Raw genomic sequence first — 21584 nt, 5'->3', positions numbered from 1 at the left:
TCCGATGCAGACTGAGCCTCTGCTCTAATCTGGGTTATCTGGCCGTAATCAGTTTAGCCCACTGCTTCTCACTTCTGCTGGGTGAGCACTTTCTGCAGCTTTAGCCTGACACACACATGTTGAAGTGCCTGAGGAGCAGAACAAACCATCGGGGAAGTTCACTTTGCATGTAGAAGAGCACGGAGGAGCACAACGTTCACGTTTTTTTTTCGGGGAGTTCTGTCCAAACTGTGGCCATGGCTGAGCGTCAAGAGACGGGTTCATCGGAAGGGACACCTGCTGCGGACGCTTACCCCAGAAAGATACTGGAGTATATGGAAGGATTCCTCATCTCAAAGGTAACGTGCACACTCACCCCCATGGGTCCCATACAGGGACGCAGACAAACATTTACTCAGTTTGAATTTATTGACAAAAGTTTTACGAATTTAATGTTCTAACTGGAGCCACAAACCAGCAGGAAACAAGGTTACAATCACAGGTGCTGTTTATTTAGCCAGGAAGTTATTTGAAGATGATTGCCATAGTTCTACACAAAGAAAGAAAGATTACAACATCTTGCTCATAAAGTCTGCCTTGAAATCATGCAAAAATATTTTCACATTAAAGTAACTTAAATAGGGTCTATAAAATATGATTATTAGCTTAAAATGTACTTCATGTACTAAAAAATGATCTGTTAATCATCTGAAATGCATCATAGTCCCAATAATGGAAATAAATTACAACTTTCTTTGAAAGTAATTAAAAAACACATGGAAAACAGCAACCAACACTAAACCAGGTGAAAGTGTTTGGAGACAAAGGAGGAAGTCCTCAGCTAGACCGCTATCAATAAGGTGGGAGGTTCTACCAGAAGTGTAGTGAACCACCACTCTTGTGGGGAGGACGGCAATAAGCCTGAAGTTTCTAACAAATAGTTTCCCCATCTTAACTTGAGAGTTGATAGCATTCCAACACATTAATGCTACAAAGACAGAGTTTTTAAAAAAAACTAAAACGATTAGGTGATTAAACAATTAGTCAATTATTAATTGTCAACGTTTTTGATACTTTATTCATTCTTACGTTTTTCATGCAAAAACACCAACATCCACCTTCTGAATTGTAGGATTTGCTGCGTAATATTCCTGGGTTTTAGACTGTTAGTTGGAGGATGCCACCGTGGGCTTTATAATATTGCCATTGACATCTTGTAGATCTAGTAATTGAGAAATATCCGAGATCAACTAAAATAGTCATTAATTGCAGCAAGAAAATACACAAGGTGCTAATTTGCTTCTGATATATTTGTGGCCATGTCAATTCATTACACTCTTGATGAACTATTATCTTCACTATACTGGATGATGAAGCTTTAATTGTATTATCCCAATAAACCAATCGTTGCAGGAGCAAATGGTAAAAAGAGACGGACAAGAAAATTAGGCTAGTAAATGAAAAGAATGAAATAATGTGCAGAATATTAGTGAAGACATTACTGATACGTCAATGAAATACTTCAGCTTCTTTCTATAAATCCAGCTATCTTGACAGTTTGATTGGCTCTTTACTGTTTAGTCTTTTTAATCCTTTACTGTGCATGATAGTGACCCACTCAGCTGAGTGTAAGGAAGCATGAAGCACCACACCAAATGACCTTCAATGGACACATTGATACAGCACGTCTTTCTGTTGAAATAACTTTGAAGCACCATAACAGTGCTGTCCGGATTAGTGCAAATAGCCTATATAGTGCTATACGTGACTATCACTTTATTAGAAGAGATTCTTTAATTCTGTGGATTGAGCACTGCAGTCTATTTTACTTTGGTACATGAATGAACTGTACTCTGTTCTACTCTGTCTCCCCTCTCTCTGTGTCTCTGACCCAGACGGTTTTCTCTGCCTGTGAGCTGGGGGTGTTTGATGTGTTGCTGGCTTCAGAGCACCCCCTGTCTGCAGAGGAGATCAGTCAGGCGGTCGGAGCCAGTCTGGATGGCACACAGAGACTGCTGGCTGCCTGCACCGGCCTGCAGCTCCTCAACACACACCAGGAAAATGGAGGAGGTCAGCACACACACACACACCCCTGAAAACTCTCACTCTCTACTTATAGTAATAATGATAATACAAATTTATTTAGAAAAGTGTTGCATCATCATTAAGGATTGAAAAGCACACGAATGTGTGGAACTAGATAGACCAAAATATAATTTAAGAAAAATAACCAATAACACTCGCGTAGAAGAAACATTTCTTTAGTAGTCTTTTTAGTAACTATATGTAATTTTCATACTTGTCCATTTGTCATCAGACATTCTTTACATTACCTGCACACACACCTCCCTCTCATTCTGTCTTCCTCGTTTACATTAAAGTTCAAACGTTGTCTCAACACCTGCAGTGATTCATTCACAGTCACCTCCTCCTCGGTCTGTCGCCCTCCTCCTCTCCCACCACTTGTTTCAGTGTTGTACAGTAACACAGAGCAGGCCAGTGTCTACCTGACCCGCTCCAGTCCTGTGTCCCTCTGCCAGTCCATCCAGTACAGCTCCAGAACCATCTACCTCTGCTGGCACTACCTGACCGACGCTGTCAGGTCAGTACGCTGAGCATGGCCTCGAGCTGGGCTTTTTGTTTTTTTGCCAATAAAAGTTAAATAGTATAGGCTATAAAATGTCAGAAAATCCTATCACATTTTCTCTAAGCACAAAGCTATGTGCAAATAAAAGTGATCAGTGCTTATGTTGATTATAATGATAGCAAATCCTTTAATTTGAGCGGCTGAAACCAACAATTTCTTTGACATGTATTTCTTGTTGCATGATTTAAGCGTTCAATAATTGAAATTATAATTGAAAATATTTTTGTCCTTTTGATTTATTGACTACGGGATTGATTATTCTGTCAGTCTGTGTTGTGATATCAAGGTACTATAATTACCTATACTTTGATATAACTTTAGAACTTTTAGAATTTAAGATTATTCTCTAGAAGAGCATTCGTTAATAGCCAAAATGTAACTTGCAAAATGGCACAAAATGCTGGAGGGGGAGTCAAAACCAAAAGAGAAGCAACAAACATAATGGGGGCCCATCTGCTTTATCAAATGCTAAATACAATGCTATTTCTGCATGCACAAAGAATGGTATTCATCTCAATGAGCAAGCCAAGAAGAGTATAGAATCACACACAGGTGGGCAGTGAGGAGCTGTGAGAAAGCCAGGTTTGATTTATAGCCCGAAGCTGTGGATTCCAGTCCTACTCTTTTGTTTGAACAGTGTCTCAAGATGGATTTCAGTCTCATTGTTATGTCTGAGGGAGGACAGCCAGCCAGCAGCTCTCCAACAGCGTGACTGGATTTACCGTGGCTGACGAGTGAAGTCCATCTGTGAGAAACACTGAGAACAGATAGAAGTAAAGATTACATCTGAAGGATTTATTAATTATTTTTGCGTGGCGGTGTGCAACAGAAATATGTGAATTGACCTAAAATAGACAGAACGTGATGGTGAATTCATGTCAACACATTTCATACTTAAGCAGTCAGACGATCAATACCGAGATCCCACATTGTGTACACTCGCGTAGCAGATATGTCTGTGAAAAATCCTCAAATGATCATATATGAATATTTGTGTCTTTGCCTTGTACCAGAGAGGGAAGAAACCAGTATGAAAAGGCTTTTGGAGTCAGCTCGAACGACCTGTTTCAAGCGCTCTACAGGTAAGAAGCGGTCTTGAGATGAAAACACAAATCCTTGCTAATTTACATTCCACCCCTGTCTCTCCATCTTAAGCCTGTCACTCTCGTCTTTCTTCGACCCTTTAAAAAAAACGAGTCTCTGGATTTATTAGGAGGCAAGAGATGTGTGAGGGAGGGAGGGAGGGGGCAGGGATGTGAGGAAGCCTGGAGCAGACAGATAATATATCTGCCATTGTCCCAAAGGTCTTGTGTGTTTATGGTATGTACTGCCCACAGTTTTAACGCTTCACTGATCTGCTGGTCAGCAGTTTTCAGGGGTCACATGCTCAAAGTTTCACACTTTGTTCGCAAAGAGGTTTCGATCGGGCCTGCATGAGGCACTGTGCTTTAGAATACCAGTCCCAAAGGAACAGAGGCCGTTAAAAACTGAAACACGGTGGGAAAACGCGCTAAAACATCCTCCCTTCTTGTCCTCATCATGGCATGATTTTCACAACCATTGCACTTTGATGGAAGGGGATCTGGTGCGCACAAATGGAAGATGAGACCGATGTTAACATGCTGATTGACATTATTATTTCACATCCGAACCATAAAGTCAAATGTACCAACACCGATGTGCAGATGTATGAATGAGCCACACACGCCAATTCAGCAGAAGTAGAAAGTAAAAACGAGGAAATTTGACATTACTTTGCATGTGAATACATTTTGTTTTCTTTGGATTTTTACACATCACTCAATCGATGTTTTCTATGTTGCTGGTTGCATATGTTGAATTATCTCCGTATTGGCCATTTTTGTTCTTGTATCCTTTTAAAAAGCAGCTCATGATCTCACAAAAGCTGCCAAAAGCCAAAAGCATGCAAAATGAGAATACTCAAATTATGAACCATGCACGCACACATAATGCAATACAACCTTGTGCAGATGAATTTGCAATTCAGCTATAATTGATTGAAAATATCCCGTGAGAAAAATGTCAACACCTGCGCACAATTGATTTAATGGGGAGTAGCAGTTGTTTGTCCCCGCTGATTTCCCCTGTGAATACTGTGGGTAAATTAGCAAGGGGGGAAACAACCACTGAAGACATTCACTGCTTTCTCAGAGCTCTGAAGCAGGAGCAAGATGATTCAAAGCTGGCTGGATGACTCAGACTCCTGTTTACTCATCCCCATTTCACCAGCCGTGGACTGCACCTGAATAATTTACAACCCAGGCCCGTCCAGAGCTTGAATTCCCATATCTGAGAAAGCAGAAAAGATTTGGAGCGAAGAGAACTTAGATTTAGAGAGATTTTAAAAATATAATATACAAGACATTGCAAGGAAGACATTTTACAGATGAGTATTTATTACTTTATCCAAACCAGGTAGATGTGTTACTTCTAGAGCATGAAGTAAACGCGTCACCTTAAAAATGTAGTTCATTGACTGATAAATGGAAGCCACAATTTGAAAATGTCCAGCTTTGGCACCGTCCTGTGGTGGTGTCAAAGGAGAAACGGTGGATGAGACACTGCACCAGTTTTCATTGACATCGTCACATTTTATTCTGCAATCAAAGAGAAACAAACAGATTTATTTTTTTGTTCTCCGAGATGTTCCTGGATGTGTCTCAGCACAATGGGACAATACCATCCTGCAGCAACAGATTAAACTAATTCTTTATTTTGCAATGATCTACATTTTTCTAGAGGTGAAAGCAAAGTCAAAGTGGACCATACTTTAAATAATACCCGTCAGTCTTTTCTTCTATCATTGTTGATGATAATGGGGAGGCTAAAGCATCAAGACAGCTGTAGAACACACAACAGTGATCAGGCAGCCGTGAGCCATAACTCAGTCTGCACAGATATGACAGAGACCTGCAGGGATGTTGAGGAGTACGCAACATATCTGTGCAGAGAGCAGACGGATCACAAACTACGACGATGTTATAACAATGTGCATAAGGACAGAGAGAACCAGGCCGAGCATATTTTCCTCAAAATGATTGGAGACAGCACGAGATTGTGGGATTGTAAATGTACTCAATCAGAGACAAAAAGAGCTGCAGATGTTATCGTTGGGGGGCATTCGATAACTTGCGTCCAAAATGTTCCCAAATTCAAGCTGACAGTCTGCTGTTTGGCCTCACAGTCATTTCATCTTTTCACATCCGATGTAGTCTGAGGCTGCAACAATGAGTCACTTTCAAAGTTCCTCTGGAGGTCACTGTGTCATCTGAAGTTGCATCACGTATCGGATGGTTGATAACTATGCTGCAGTGAAGTTTGAGTGAATACAATTCCAGTGTTGCAGAATAGAAGATGATCAGTCTGTGTGTCTGCGTTTGTGTGTGTAGACCCACGGCAGGCCAGAGTACTGGGTGATGAGGTGGACATTCCTCAGAGCAGCAGCAGCAGTCACCACAGGCGCTTCTGTTCTGCTGCACCCTGTCTCACACATATATATTATACACACACACACACACACTGTGTCGCCATGGGGAGAAACATTGTAGATGAGGAGAGGCACTGTGTGTGTGTGTGTGTTTGTTTGACTGTTTATTGTGGACAGAGAGCAAGTAGAACCTTGGGTGTTAGCTTACAGAAAATGCAAAGAAAGTTTGGCCTCGAGACACGGAGACGTAAATGAAAGTGAAACTGCTTCCTCTCTCTGTGTGTGTGTGTGTGTGTGTGTGTGTGTGTGTGTGTGTAGGTCTGATGAGGAGATGTTGAAGTTTATGCAGTTGATGAACTCTATTTGGAACATCTGCGGTAAAGACGTAATCACGGCCTTTGACCTTTCGCCTTTCAACATCATCTGCGACCTTGGAGGTAAGTCTGTGTGAGTGTGTGTGTGTGTGTGTATCTATCCAATAACCATATCTAATTTCCATAAGGTTGCGGGTTCACAGTCATTAACATTTAAAACCGTTGCCGTCATGTGTTAACTAAAAGACAGCTGGCTAAGCCACACGCATATTAATACAGTACATTATGTGTGTGCACAAAAATGCGCAACACGCACAATCAACCGTGACCTTTATTACACCCCCCTCCAGCCTCTCTGAGTTAATGACTCTTTGTAAATTAGTCAACCTTCCCCACACACACAACTCAAAGTCACCTCCACCTGGAGTTTCCCTTATCCTGTCAGAGATGAGTGGATAAACTTACAAACGGTACAAACACAAAGTAAGTGTTCACAGAGAGAGTTGGAAGCAACGGAATAATTTAACCTGTAGAGATCAAGTGAAGTATTCAGCCATGTTTGTCACAACAGACTATTTATTTCAGCCTTCTTCTTACCAGGTAATGGCTGTAACATATGAATTTGTAGTTAATAAATAAGAAGGGAAAACGTATAACTCCAATTTGCTGCAGATTATTGTAGATTCCATCCAAAAAGACTGTTTGAACTGAACAGCTCTGAATAAAATATATGAATGTGAAGTAAGATGTTGCCGCAGAGTCGGTCTTCTATGAATGCATAATAGTAAAGAGGTAGCTTCCTGGACCGATCTCCTCTGTGTTCTTTTTTGTCAAATAAGATTTATTTATAAAGTGCCTTTGAACAGAAGATTTCTTACAAAATGGTTTACACAGAGAGCAAAGGGCACAAGGATGAAAAGGAGAGGATGAGGTAAGACTGAACAAACAGAACATGAGCTCCACAGTGTGAGTTCAAAGAAATGCTAAAAAAAACTAGACAGAGAAGGATCAAAAAGGAAAAAAAACAAGTAAAAATGAATCTTCTGTTCGGTCACAGGACTTTTCATCTCCTGCTGAAAACGTCATGATATGCATGATAGGGGAAAAGCTTTTGTCTGAGAGATATTTCATTTTGAACTGAGAGCTGAACGATGTCTCCATCGGTCAAAAATAGTAGATGATGGATAATAATGTATCAGCAATAGAATAGGAATAATGAGGTTTCTAAGACAAAATGTTAAGTCTGCGGCTCTGTCCATTAGACTATAGCCTATGCGTGATCATCACATTTAAATGATCCAGAACATTACCCATAAAAGCCCAGAACCACCAAGGTGTTAAATCAGATTAGAGGTCGACATACAAGCATTGTGCAGAAACCCAGACTCGATGTATTTTAGTTTTACAAAATTGGAATAAAAGGCCTCATTATTTCTCACGAAAAAGAAAGCCACGCTGTATAAGCAATGTTTTTCATGCACAAGTGAGTCTCCATTTTCTCTATTGTAATTATTACCAAACTGCAACATTTGGACTCAGTGAGGCAAAGAAATGGCAGGGGACTCACTACCGACACTATTTGTCACCCGCGGTTAGCCACCTCCTGTGTGTGTGACACCTCAGCTGACCACACAGGGGCGCTGTGAAGCCACTAAAAGCATACAGCCGTACACGTGCATGTAGACACAGACACACATCCAGGGCAGTCCTCCTTGTCTTTTCTTTCCTCTCCTTTGAGACTTCCTCAGCGTGAGGTTTGTGTGTTCATGTTTATGCATCGAGGTGCAGCACCAAAGAGGAGTGTGCATGTGGACAGCGGGAGTGTGAAGGGAGTGACTGCAGTGTCCCATTAAGACTTTGTCTCTCACACAGCATCTGTTGTGTCGGCACACACCTGCTGCTCAGGTGCTCTGCCGGTCTGCCTCTCTGTCCATCTGTACTACTTTCTGCCAACTTGCTGACTTTCATCCAAATCAGAGGCCACAGTCGACGTTTTTCTCATTTATATGATGAAGGGGGTTTGTCTTACACTGGCTGTCTTCACACAGCCCCATTTTAATGTGACATTTGACATGCATTTCAACGGTATGTTTGCCCTAAAAATGAATAATCAACTTAAAGGTTACTGCAACTCTAAGGAAATGATATATTCATGGTTTCGAAGTGTAGTGGCTTTTTTTAATAATGTAAACAGAAATCCAGTTGCAGATGGAGAGTCGACATAACCAGTATTATAAGAGATTCATCCAACCAAAAACACTTGTATGTAAGTACAACTACTCTCAGAAATATACTGGTGCAATGCACCAGCTTTGATTGTTTGTTTTAATGAAAAGAGAGAAAAATACAACAATAACATACAACAAATATTACAGACTAACAATCACAAATGCCCATCAAAGGATTCCATTAACAAACCGAGGCAGTCAGGTTAGCTCGGGGTCTTGTACAGCGTGTTGTTTGGTTTTGCTCCTCCTCGGTGCTCTTTGATTTTTCTTCTCTGCTAACCCCTGTTTGATGTGAGAGCATCTCTCTCTCTCTCTCTCGCTCTCTCTCTATATGTGTGTGTGTGTGTGTGTGTGTGTGTGTGTGTGTGTGTGTGTGTGTGTGTGTGTGTGTGTGTGTGTGTGTGAGTGTGTGAGAGTATATATGAGAAATAAAAAGACAAAGTCTTGTAAAAATACAGACTACAAGAGTAGCAGCAGGGCATGTTAGGAGAACGGTAGCACCGGGCAGACAGTTTGCTGCCTGTAAACACACACACACACACACACACACACACACACACACACACACACACACACACACACACACACACACACACACACACACACACACACACACACACACACACTGTGGTTGGCTTTGTAGGTTTGGCAAAGTGAGATCCTTTGATCCTGTATTCCACCACTGACTTTCCATCACTCTATCCCCTTCATACATTCTTCATGTACATCTCTATCAGTCTCATACACTTCCTCACCCTCTGTTTTAGAGTTTGCATGTGAATCACAGATGCTGATTATTATGCTGCCAAAGCATCAAAGTCATCAGGTCTTACCTCTGCCCTACAAAGAGTTACTGCTCTCTCTGTTAGGAGGACAGTAAGCGGAACAAGACCAAGAATCCATGGTCATGCTAGAAGGCCTGCGAGCCTGAGCTAAATGCTAGTGTCAGCATGCTAACGTATAATGTTTACCATGTTCACTACTTTAGTTTAAGAATCTAAATGTAACATAAAGTACAGCTGATGGGATGTTTGGAGTTATTTGGTTATAAACATATTAATCAAGTATTATACAAAGTACAAATTTGAACAGATGATGGTGCTAGATGAAAAGTTGGAAGATCCCCAAAGTAATACAATTTATCCTCTGTGGACCATAAATGTCTGTACCAAATTCCTCTGCAATCAAACCAATGAGTTTTTAAGACATTTTGATAAAAAACAAAAGTCTCATGGTGGCACTGACAGAAGTCAGGGGACCACCAATGTTAGGAGGATTAATTCCCTGGGGACCATGAACGTGCTTACCAAATTCCATTGCAGTCCTTCCAATAGTTGTCCAGATATTTCAGTCTGGACCAAAGTGGTGGAACAGACCAACATTGCCATCATGCAGCTGTCATGGGTAGCTAGAATTACAGCCTCATGGTTGTATGCCACCTTCAACCAAACACGTTTCAGTTTGCCTTTTTTAAAAATGTCATAATTTCATACTCTTCATTTCTGTGAATCTGTCATAATTAGCATATGAACCAAAACGTGTTTTGTGAGGTCACAGCAAAACTTACTCTTGACAACCAAATTTGGATCAGTTCATCCTTCAGTGGACGTTTGTGCTAAATTTAAAGAAATTCCTTCAAGGCGTTCCTGACATACCACGTTCACGAAAATGTTAGACAGACGAAAACATAATGGCCGCGGCCTTCGCCATTGTGGAAGCAGAGCAACAAGGAATTTAAAATGCATTAAAATGTAAAGCTTATATACATAAGCATGTGAAATCAGGTTAAACCAGAGCAGAACAAAAAAATGGGATGTCTGTTTACTTTTCCCTAGATTAGATTCCTGAGTAAGATTCATAGACCGCAAGCTCTGCCCCGTTTTCTGTATAAAGCATCTGGCTCTCAGTCACTCTATATACAGTTCTATTCAGTCTGCTTTATTGGCATGAATGTTAGATGAACCATATTACCTCGGTCGCCACATACATCTGAATACAAATCATGCAAATAAATATTAGGTACATACCTGAAAGCATCTGTTCCGCTCGTGTGTGTGTGTGTGTGAGTGAGTGATGCACTAGCTTGTTAATGAAGGTTGTGTGTATTCATTCAACTAAATTTTACTTTCTCTCTCTCTCTCCAGGCTGCAGTGGAGCATTAGCCAAGCAGTGCACGTCAGCCTACCCAGGATGCACTGTGACGATCTTTGACCTCCCCAAGGTGGTGCATACGTCGAGGGAACACTTTGTCACTGGGGCTGACCAGAGGATCAGCTTCCACGAAGGTAACGCCGTTGCAAATGGACGGACTCCCTTGACATTTATAATCTTATACAGACGGTTCAAGTGCGATGCTTTTTACACACACGCACGCACGCAATGCAGTGGTGAGCTGGTGAGTCTATTCTTTACCTGCTGGGGATACACTCTGCAGAAGTAAAGATCATCATGTTAGTTTCGATGTCCCCGGCCTTCAGGATGACAGATACAAACAAAGACAAAGTGCTACTTGGCACGACTTCACTTTAACTGTAGGAGGAATTGCAGATAAACTAATTGCACAATAGCAATTCCAACGTAATCATTCAGCTATGGGTGAAGGGTCTCTTTAATAAAGGTGCCATTGGATATATCTTAAGACTTAAGAAGATCTTAAGAGCTTGCTTTAAGAAGAATAAGTGCAGATCTAAGGAGTGACTAAGGAATTCCAGCTGAATTCCACCAGCTAATACTTTGCGATGTGGTTTTGGCATGGTTACAGTCTGCCTGCTGCCATCAGTCCTTCTGAAAGCACAGAGAAAAAACCTCTTTTGAAAATAGTTCTTTTCAATCACGATGTAATGACAGTGAAGTTAAGTTGGTGTTTCTTGAAATTTCACACTGCGACAGTGTGAGAAAATACTTTCAGCATTTCAGATCCATGTGTGCGCAGCATTCAGTTCACATACGATCAAGTACGACTGTGTTCTGTAGACAAAAGCAGATAAAGACACTGTTGATACTGTCACCTGTGTGCTTCCATGCTGCCGCTAAACTCTTGCTATTGGACCGAAAATGTTGTGTCAATTTATACCTGCACGCTTTATGTTGGCTCTCCAACAAAGCAGCTGATTTCAAATAACAAAGTTCACAGAAGCCTGTGATCTTGAAAACCCAGAGCCAAAATCAATCCTGCCTCTCCTGCTGTTCTCATAGCCACGATGGTGTTGAACACAACGGGAGCTGTAACATGGACAACACGAAAAACTGAAACTGAAAACAGATTTTTGAGCTCAGACTTCCGCGCTTCATGTTAACTTAGGATATTGCAATTACACAATTATAATGGGCAGCGAGGACATGTAATTGAATGAGGGACAAGCACACATACTCTGTTTGTATAGGGTAAAAAAATGTAGCTATAGCTGCAAATATGTTGTACGGTTATATGCTTCTGAGATAATGCGATTAGAACAGACATTACCCATTTGTATGTAACCATTAATTGAATCATTGTCTTGTTACGGGAAGGCGTGTCAACAGAATTAATAGTTAACAGGGTCTTAGGAATTCAGTGCATTTAAATTGTGTGTGTGTGTGTGTGTGTGTGTGTGTGTGTGTGTGTGTGTGTGTGTGTGTGTGTGTGTGTGTGTGTGTGTGTGTGTGTGTGTGTGTGTGTGTGTGTGTGTGTGTGTGTGTGTGTGTGTGTGTGTGTGTGTGTGTTTGTGTTTAGGGGACTTCTTTAAAGACACCCTACCAGAGGCTGACCTCTACATCCTCGCCAGAATCCTCCACGACTGGACAGACGAACGCTGCATAGAGCTACTCAGTAGAATCTACAAAGCCTGCAAACCAGGTGTGTGTTTGTGTCTTTGAGAGGGATGAGCACTTTTTTTTCCCTCTTGAAATGAGATGGCAGATTGTATCCCACAATGCAGCTGATCCCAGAAAAATCTGTCCTTGTGACTTTGATCAAAAGCAGCAGGCGTTATCAGGAGGCAGGAAACCCTCTCATGTGTTTTCATAATAATAATAAGCATCTGTGTGGGTGCATACATGAGGGGAGGGAAGAAAAACAAAGAAATAAACTAAGTAGGGATGCGTACACTGGACAGAGTACAACCTGTCGTATGAGAGTTTCTCAGATAGTAGACATTTTGAACTGCAGTCAAGTTTTGACTGAATTGCACGGGTGTTACTAATAACATCGCAATGCAGCAATTAACAGTAGTTTTAGTTACAACTGTGCTCAACAAGTCAAGATGTCTGCTTTATCAATCCTGCCGAACAGTAATGCTGTAGATAAGGTTTGTCAGGTACCTGCGTCAAATCAGTCAGCGAGAAGAGGAAAAAAAACAAACTACGGGGAAGGAACCGAGATACAAACGGCGCTGTTCTTTTGGTCCGTCCCGCAGGAGGCGCTGTGTTGCTGGTGGAGGCGCTGCTCCACGAGGACGGCTCTGGCCCGGTGACAGTGCAGCTCTACTCCCTGAACATGCTGGTACAGACGGAGGGCAGAGAGAGGACAGCTGCTCAGTACGCTGCCCTGCTGGCCGCCGTCGGCTTCACCGGCGTCCAGCACCGCCTCACCGGGAAGATCTACGATGCTGTGCTGGGACACAAAGAGACTTGAGGCCGACAGATACGGCTGCTCGTGTGCCAGGACTGAAAACTAACACCACCTGGAAAACATATATTTTTTTTCTTACTAGGATTTCTTCTTAAATGTCACCTTAAGTTTCTTCAAATAAAAAAAGTTTCTCACACTGTTTGACAATACCATATTCTGGATCAGCTTTTTCACTGAATCCGTTAGATCTCTGAAATATTCAAACCAAGGCCCATTTTTATGGCTGTGTACTGTGTATTCTGGACAATTGTGCATCATTTTAATTATCTTTCCTGCAAATTAGCATCCCATAAAAGCAAAGCTAACTCTGAAACGTTTACCTCTGTAAATCTGCAGTGAAACAGTGTAGAGCACAACATTATATCAATCAAATTATTGAACTTGAACTTTACACTAAACCCACTTGTTTGAGCCGAATCCAAGCTGACATTGGGCGAATGCCGGCTGAACCCTGGACGGGTCACCAGGCTATCATAGGGCTGACACAGAAACGGACAACCATTCATGCTCACAGTCATACCTACGGGCAATTTAGAGTCAATTAACCTAAACTGCACTACTTGGGACTTTGAGAGGAAACTCTAACCTAGGGAGAACATGCAGCACCATACAGAAGGTCTGGCCAGTGTTCATTTGCTCTTTAAATCAACACCCTGTATGGACCTACTGGCATGTTGCTAACAATAAAACCCTGAAACCCGCATATATTAGCCATTAATTAGTACCCAAGTCTGTTCCAACTCTAGTCATTCAAGTAAGAGACTAATCCCAGTGCAGCCTGATTCTCCTGTAAATGATTAGCCGCGCACTGCAAAGGTCGACCTCTATCAGACGGTGTGCAGCGTGAGCTTTTCAGCCTCGTCGCTTCTTTACATATCTGTTCTCATCAATCAATCCTAAGCCCTGTGTCTGAACCGCTCGCCTCTTGCTGTTCTTAACAGCCTAGTAAAGCTGTCTCTGTGAATCGGTAAATCTTCCTCACAATGACCCAGCCCGTCTTTTATTTCACCCGTCTCCTCTTCTGCAGAAATCAGCCTTTTGTTAAATTCAGCCCGTCATTGTGCTCCACCTCTGACGTCTGAGCAGATCAACACAATGTTGTCAGTGAGAGACTCCACCACCACCAAGTATGACTGAATATCATACATATTCAGTTGCGTTAATACTAACTGTCATTTATTAGGCATAACATAGGCATGCTAAAAGATAATTGCACAAAATATCAGTTGTCTGACTCCTCAGCTGAAATCATAATCAGCCTTCAGACACCAATATTGTCTGCTCTACATTCAGAAGACTACCGACCCTGTTAATTTCTCCGTCTCTTTTCTACACGCCCACTCGTTCTCAATGACCTCTCTATCCTCGTCTTTCCTTTTTCTCCCAGTAATTGTGAATTAATCAGACTTCAATGTGCAACAAATTAGAATTGATGTCAAATCCTTGTGGACAGCTTTACAGAGAGGCGGCCTAATGAAGGGAAATTAAATGCTGAGGCTGGAGATGGCTTGACCTGTGCGGAGTGATAGTGCCCGGAGACATGGAGCAGTATCACCAATGTCATGGTGGTAAACTAGTGCTGTGTACCACTTGGTGGTGGGCATTGGGGCTTTTGAGAAATATATCTTTTCTTGAGGATAAAACACTATTTCAGCCAAGGTTGGTTGAATTTAAATTAATCCAGATCTTCAATCCTCCTTATAACCTAATTTAACTTTCCTCTAATTACTAATCTTCTCCTCACACTAAAACCAGATTAGATAAGGATTAGTTTTTTTTTAAGTCTTCTTAAGTCTTTGATAGAAAAGTTAAAAAAGTGAACTATCTCTGGATGAAAGTTTCTGACTGCTTTGTATTTGTAAGTAAAATGAACCAGTGGAAATCATTATTCATCTGGGGAAAGTCAGCTCAGGGTAATTTATGTGAAAATCTATGTGAAGGATTGCAGCAGGGAGTGTTATTTAAAACTATTCAGTGAGGATGCGAAACAACGCTTTGGTTTCATTTAATCAAACTTCACTCAGCTTTTTTTTTTTTTCACAAAATCTGCTGTAATTCTGAGAGAGTATCTCGTCAAGTGCTTTCCCCCTCGCCTTTCTTCAATGATTTAGACTCTGGTCAATGTTTTCCACTTCAGCAGAGAAAGGTGCGTACATTTCTCCTCTCTGCTTTTCAGTTCCACTTACTGCTACATCTCATGAGACTATTATTGTGCCAGCCTCAGGTTCAACCTCAGTGGGTTTTATGGATGGTTCTAAAAAGTTAGAGCTATAAATATAAAAAATAGGCGACTGAGATGGAGAAGAGGATAGGAAGGTGAGCTGATGACGTCCAGGCACTTCTCCCTACGCTAGACATGCGCCTCAAGTCTGACCAGATAACAGCACAGAATCCCTAAATAATGCGAAGACGGGAAGTGTCCTTGTTGCCCAGTGGTTTACGGTGCATGTCATGTGTTCACAATGTACCTGCTTCCAGCCAGCAACTATGCTTCTTATCAAATGAAGGCAAAATAGAGCAGCATAATAAAACAGCATTGGTTATGCGTGCATGTGTGTGTGTGTGTGGGATGTGATTCCTCATACATTTATCATCTCTTATGGAAGCATATTCCCCTCCAGGAAATAGATGAAAAGTTAGCAGTGATAAAAAACAAGAACTCTCCTGAGTATCTCTTAATTATGTCACAGTAAGTGAAAATGATGACTTACGGCCATGTGTGTCGGTGTGTGTCAGTGTGTGTTTTACGATGTGTGAGTGTTGATGCTAATGTCTGTACCGACGTGTGTGTGAATTGTTGTGTTGATAGGAAATCATGTGTGTACACCTCCGTGTGTGTGTGTGTGTGTGTGTGTGTGTGTGTGTGTGTGTGTGTGTGTGTGTGTGTGTGTGTGTGTGCGCTCTGCACTACACTCTTTGGGGACACTCTAAATCTGCTCCACAAGTCACGCACACTTCCACCCTCAAGCTCCAGGATGCCACTTTAAGATAACAACTTCAGGGCATTTCAGGCAACACACTCAGTTTATGCCCAGAGACTGTGTTTTTGTGTGAGTGTGTGTGCGTGTGTGTGTGTGTGTGTGTGTTTGTGTGTGTATTGTGATGTAGTTCTGTTTTCATTCCAAAGTTTTTACAGGAAACTGAAAGACCTGTTTTCATTTTTGGAGCAGCAGTTGAGTTTAACACTAGTGTTTTCAAAACAGGAAAATCTCAACATGATCTGGAGAGTCACTGAATTACACAACAGGAAAGAGCATTTCTTTTCATTTGTGTGCTTTTTAAATGTATATCTTACCTGGTTTCCCTTATCATTGCATATCTAAACCAAATGTCCTTTTTCTTGAATCCTCTAAAAGTCCTAAATTAACTTGAAATAACTGTTTTTCTTAATGAATAAAATTTGCTGTATTTTATGTGACCAAATAATTACAGATCTATTAAAGTTAGTTACAGCACTTGGTTTGGCTTTGGCGACATGACTTACACATAGGAAAGGGTCTGATGTTAAGTTAATTCATTTCCCAAATAATTCATTCTTTAGTTTGTGAACCAATGAATGCTTAACCCAGAACTTCACCAAACATGTTCCTGACTAACGGCAACACTGGCAATTTATATTTAGCATTTGTGTCATTAAATTCCTTAATGATGGAGAAATATAATCTTCACATCATTTGTTTCTGCATCAGGTTACCAGTTTCTTCTCATCCACATGTGTTGCTATAGTAACCTGATGTGGCTAAGTTTAGCTGAAAGAAACATCCCCTTAAAAACTGACAGTTTACCTTTTGTGATAATATGACCTATTTATTTAGTATTTCAGTCGCATGGTCTTGAACAAGCAACAGGACCCAGATATGCACTGAACAGAAATGTTTAAAACCAGTTTGCTTCCATTTCAGAGGGAATGAACTGGGCTGTGAATACACTGTGAATAAACTGGGCTGCGATGTACAGTAGCTCGGATAGAGACAATGTCACGGGGACAACTGTGCCCTGCTGCTCGCTGTCAGCGAGGAGACCTCATTCAAACAGCTGTTTGTTTTGTCGTGGCGCAGCTCCACGTTCAGGTAGAAACAGGAGAGGTTGTGATGGCGGTGTGAGAGACGAAGGGGAAAAGTGGGGATGAGAAGAAAGACGGGTGATCTGTCTTTTCCTCACAACCATGAGCAACACAACACACTCACACACTCATTGCACACACACCACACACATCACATCTCACAACTCAATAAAAAGGCCTCTTGGCTGTAAGCCGTGCTTTGTAACTTCCAAACACTTCCATAATTCATGGACTGCTGACAGCCGTATTGAACTGATGACGAAGACGTCTTCCCTGTAGGCTACACACACACACACACACACGCGCGCACACACACACAGACACACACAAAGGTGGTCGTAGATTTTCATGAGCTACTTATACAGAGAAACAGAGAATGTATGTTAGTGGAGACCTTTGGAGAAGTGAGTGTTTATGTTTCACTTCTCCACTTTGATGACTAATCCCTCCATGTTTGCCCTTCCTCCTCTCTGTCACTTACTGTTGCTTCTGTTTTTCATATCTTTGTCCTGCCCCTTAGCATGACTAAATACAGTCCATCTCTCTCAAACACAAACACACACAAACACAAACACACACACACACACACACTCTGGTAGACATATTTCAGCCACAAGGTTGTCACTTCCGCTCCTGGCAACATGTCACCCACCCACATGCCCCCTCCCAAGTAAAAGGACCGGGGACAGAAATACACCCACGTCCCGGTGTTGACGTCATTTGATCCTCCTGGCCAAAACTGAAGAACACACACGCAGAGTCCAATGTTTGTCTTAATCAAGTGATTCTTCACAGCGCTGACGCTTATCTTGTCTCGAGTGGAGAGCGAAGTCAAAGCGGACGGCATGATAAGTGTCATCGCCGCATTTTTACCAGTGACACGGAAGGTGGCCTTTTAATTTGTTGACAAAAAGCCTTGAAATGATTTCTGAACAGGAAAACATACTCGAAGCATACTGAACTCACTGAATTCAAATGGAAGAAGGTTGATCATACGCTGTAATCTACATGCTTATTGTCAAACTGTAGTGGGTGCAAATGTCAACTGTGCAGTACGTGGTTGCAATTGGGTTCGAGGGAGTCTTTGAAGTGGAAGCAGGTGATTTCCATCAAAGTGAGGAAAACAATGGCAAACAACCCGCAAACAGTTTGAGTTCATCACAGGTTTGAGCGTTATTATCTTCCCACACACAACACAGACAATTATTCCATCATAAATTAACAGCAAGTTAACTGTTTTATTCCTGTGCTTATCAGTAAACAAAGTTGTACTTTTCGCAACAACGACCCGTTTAACCTCAGAGGATTATGTGCCACTGAAGCCACTCCCTCAAATTCTTCATCCTCAAATACAATGGACAGATAAATGTGTACACTCTGTAATGAGAGCGGATGTGAATCGACTGGGTTCAGTGGACGCCAGGAAGATCCCCGTGGGGAAGTCCATTACAGTCTAATGATCATCATTCCTCCATACATGTAGAAGTAATGTGCACAGATGTATTCGTTTGTTGAGAATTAGTATATTTTAATTCTCTTGATTTTCTTCATTTGTGCTAACATGCAAAAACAATATTCACCGTTTGATTAATGTTCTTTCTTCAACAAAACATAGAGTGGGAAGTGTTATAGTGTGTTTTACATAATTGACTTGATTGCACACACATATTCTCATTTATATGAGCCTGACATCCACGTTGCATGCATTCCTGCCATAGAGTGCATGTACCTGGCTATGTATTCTCCGATGATTCATCATATTAGGTCTGTACCAGTTTGAGTAATTCCTTCCCTCGCAGCCATTTTCAGCCGAGTTCCAGCAGCCATACTGGACGCACTGCTCCGTGGAAGAGTTCAGCTCATTTCATCATTGGTTCTGGTTTTATAACTGATGATTTTCAGCATTTTTCACTGTCAAACAGAGTCAGAGACTTGGTAATGATGTCCTCACAAGCTTTGTGACTACTGATACATTCCCCCCTTTGGTTGTTACCTGCAAATGTCAGCCCAGCTGATTAGTAATGCTGTTTTGGAGACACAAATGGATAATCTCAACTCTGTGACCCAAGTGTATGAAGAACATCACATGCACGGGTCAAATACTGAGCCATAATGGTTAAATGGATTCAGTTGCCATCGGTGATTACTCACAGAAGCATCTGGCCTTTCTGAAAGAGCACAGTTTGTTTCAGCCAACCACAGCCGGGCAGATTAACATATTTCCCATGATTGTTTTCATTAGTGTGTAAATGCCAGGTTCGCCCTAGTCCTCATCCCTCAGGGAATCAGAACAGGCAAAGCACACTGCCTGTTTGACGGGCAGGAAGGTGGGGGCCTCAGGAGAAACTCAGTAATATTCGTAAGGCATAGGTACATCTGTAAGCCTAACACTGCATGCAAAAACATGCACCTATACTCTTCTACATGATATCTCACTAGTGCCACTAATCTGTATTATACTGTCAAGTTAGAACATCCACAAGAGGAAATGACTCCCATTCATTTAATTCCATGGATTATTAGCCGCCTCCACTCATGTTGATTCAGTGGGTCGGTGTGAGCAGCAGGGATATGGGGTTATAGGCTCGGCTCTGCGGCGGAACTCTTTCAACTCCATCTCTTTTCATACACTTTCCACGGAGGCAAGGAATGGTTCAGGTGGTTGCAAAACACCGAGCCAGTTGAAACCCGGTAACAACCGAGCTTTCAACGGCTGTGGGAGCGCGGAGAGATAGCAGCAAGCTGAATGTCTGACAATGACACAGCAGGGGTACTGACGTTGTGGGCTTTTTCCAACTGCGCATCTGAGAGGGTGAAAACCTGTTTTGCATGCAATCCCACAAGCGCCTGTCAAACATGCTATGCTGAAAATGTATTCATAGAGCTGGCTCTGATGTAAGCCTAAATAAAACTCTGAATGTTGCTTCCTACAGCAGCCTGTTGGTCTCCCTCCAAATGATAGCTAACATTTTTTTTATTCCATTTGGATGTGTATTTCTCTGCCACATATTTTACCCCCTGCAGCAGCATCATATTTTACAAACAACATGGGTCAGAGAGAAGAGAGTTAGGGTTATGACGATGCCATTTCTCAGTATGCCGGAGTTGATCATAAATGGAAAAAGATAAATCTAAAAGTGCATTTTGGTTACAGTCCTCAGCAGTCCTCACCAACCCAATATCACGAACAGAAAAAAATACCCTTTGCTAAAGTCTGCCATCCTTAGTTCTTGCTATTAGGCTTTCCAGTCTAGCACGACACGTGTAGGATTTACCGTCCAAATTTATAATAGGCTAGTTTTTATTTTTAGTACGCTATCTTTGGCTAATTTGTTTTAAAACCAGAAATACCCATGTATTTTTGCTTGTCATTGTCAATACCAGACAAACCAATTCAGCCCATTATACAGGACATCACAGCTAATATAGGACAGTTGGCAACCCCGGACACTAGTGTTAGTAGTCAGCCGGAAATGCCAACACTTATAGACAATATCTATTCCTTACACTTTCACTCTTTTGCTTTTTGTTTTTTTGGAAAAATACACCACCTTCTAAACTCTTTGCTAAATCACTTTTAGCTTTCACTATCACTTCACTTTTTTTGGTATGTGGAGACATTTTGAAACCATGATCTCTGACAGTGGAAGGCGAACGATCAGCGCGGGGTTACAAGGACGCAGTTTTTCAAAATGCAAATATCGACGCTGTCATTGACACTGGGGTAATTTGAAGGGATGACCATCATGGGAAACCAATGGAAGCAGCACGCTTTGGTCCAAATTAAAGGTAGAGTTTTATATGGGCGGCAGGCATGCACACACGGTGTGTCTTCATCAGGATGCAGACATAGGTCGCAGGAAATTCTGTTTCTCTCACCCTCTGTCTTTTCTCTGCTTTCACATTGCCGCTCCTATCATCCATCTATCTGCCTTCCTGCAGTTATCCAGAGCAGCAGTTGTGCATATAGCTGCATCATCCCCTCCCCCGTCTCTAATACTAAAATGACCTTCACTAGCTCAACACGGCGGAAGACGGGAAAGACAGAAGCCGAGTGTTATTGAGGGAAAAAAGGAGAAGAAGGGGAGGGAGGAGATGTGGTAAATGAAGAAAACGGTAAAAGAAGGCGAAGATGATGGAGGTACATGGGGAGTAGGAGATGCAGGGAAGATGGCAGGAGGATGGAGAAGAAAAAGACATATTTTCCCATGAAGAATGGGAAAAAAAGATAAGTGGAATGATAGCACACTTACGAAAATAAATCCTCGTTCTGCACATCTGCTTTCTGGCTTTGCA

The 21584-nt window shown here is 41.8% G+C and overlaps 1 protein-coding gene across 1 annotated transcript; it reads left to right on the top strand.

Annotated features, from left to right (window-relative positions):
- Positions 1–236: 236 nt before the first annotated feature.
- Positions 237–13228, top strand: asmt (acetylserotonin O-methyltransferase; the record flags this gene model as incomplete). The annotated part of the gene is made up of 8 exons (XM_079170498.1): positions 237–338; positions 1875–2049; positions 2452–2581; positions 3640–3708; positions 6393–6511; positions 10761–10901; positions 12329–12451; positions 13011–13228. The coding sequence occupies 8 exons, from the start codon at positions 237–239 to the stop codon at positions 13226–13228; spliced, it is 1077 nt and encodes a 358-aa protein (XP_079026624.1).
- Positions 13229–21584: the final 8356 nt, after the last annotated feature.

Source organism: Pholis gunnellus (assembly GCF_910591455.1).
Source record: "Pholis gunnellus genome assembly, chromosome: 12".
Classification (NCBI taxonomy): Eukaryota; Metazoa; Chordata; class Actinopteri; order Perciformes; family Pholidae; genus Pholis; species Pholis gunnellus.
Note: the sequence above shows the minus strand (reverse complement) of the source record. Positions and strands in the feature narration are given on the sequence as shown.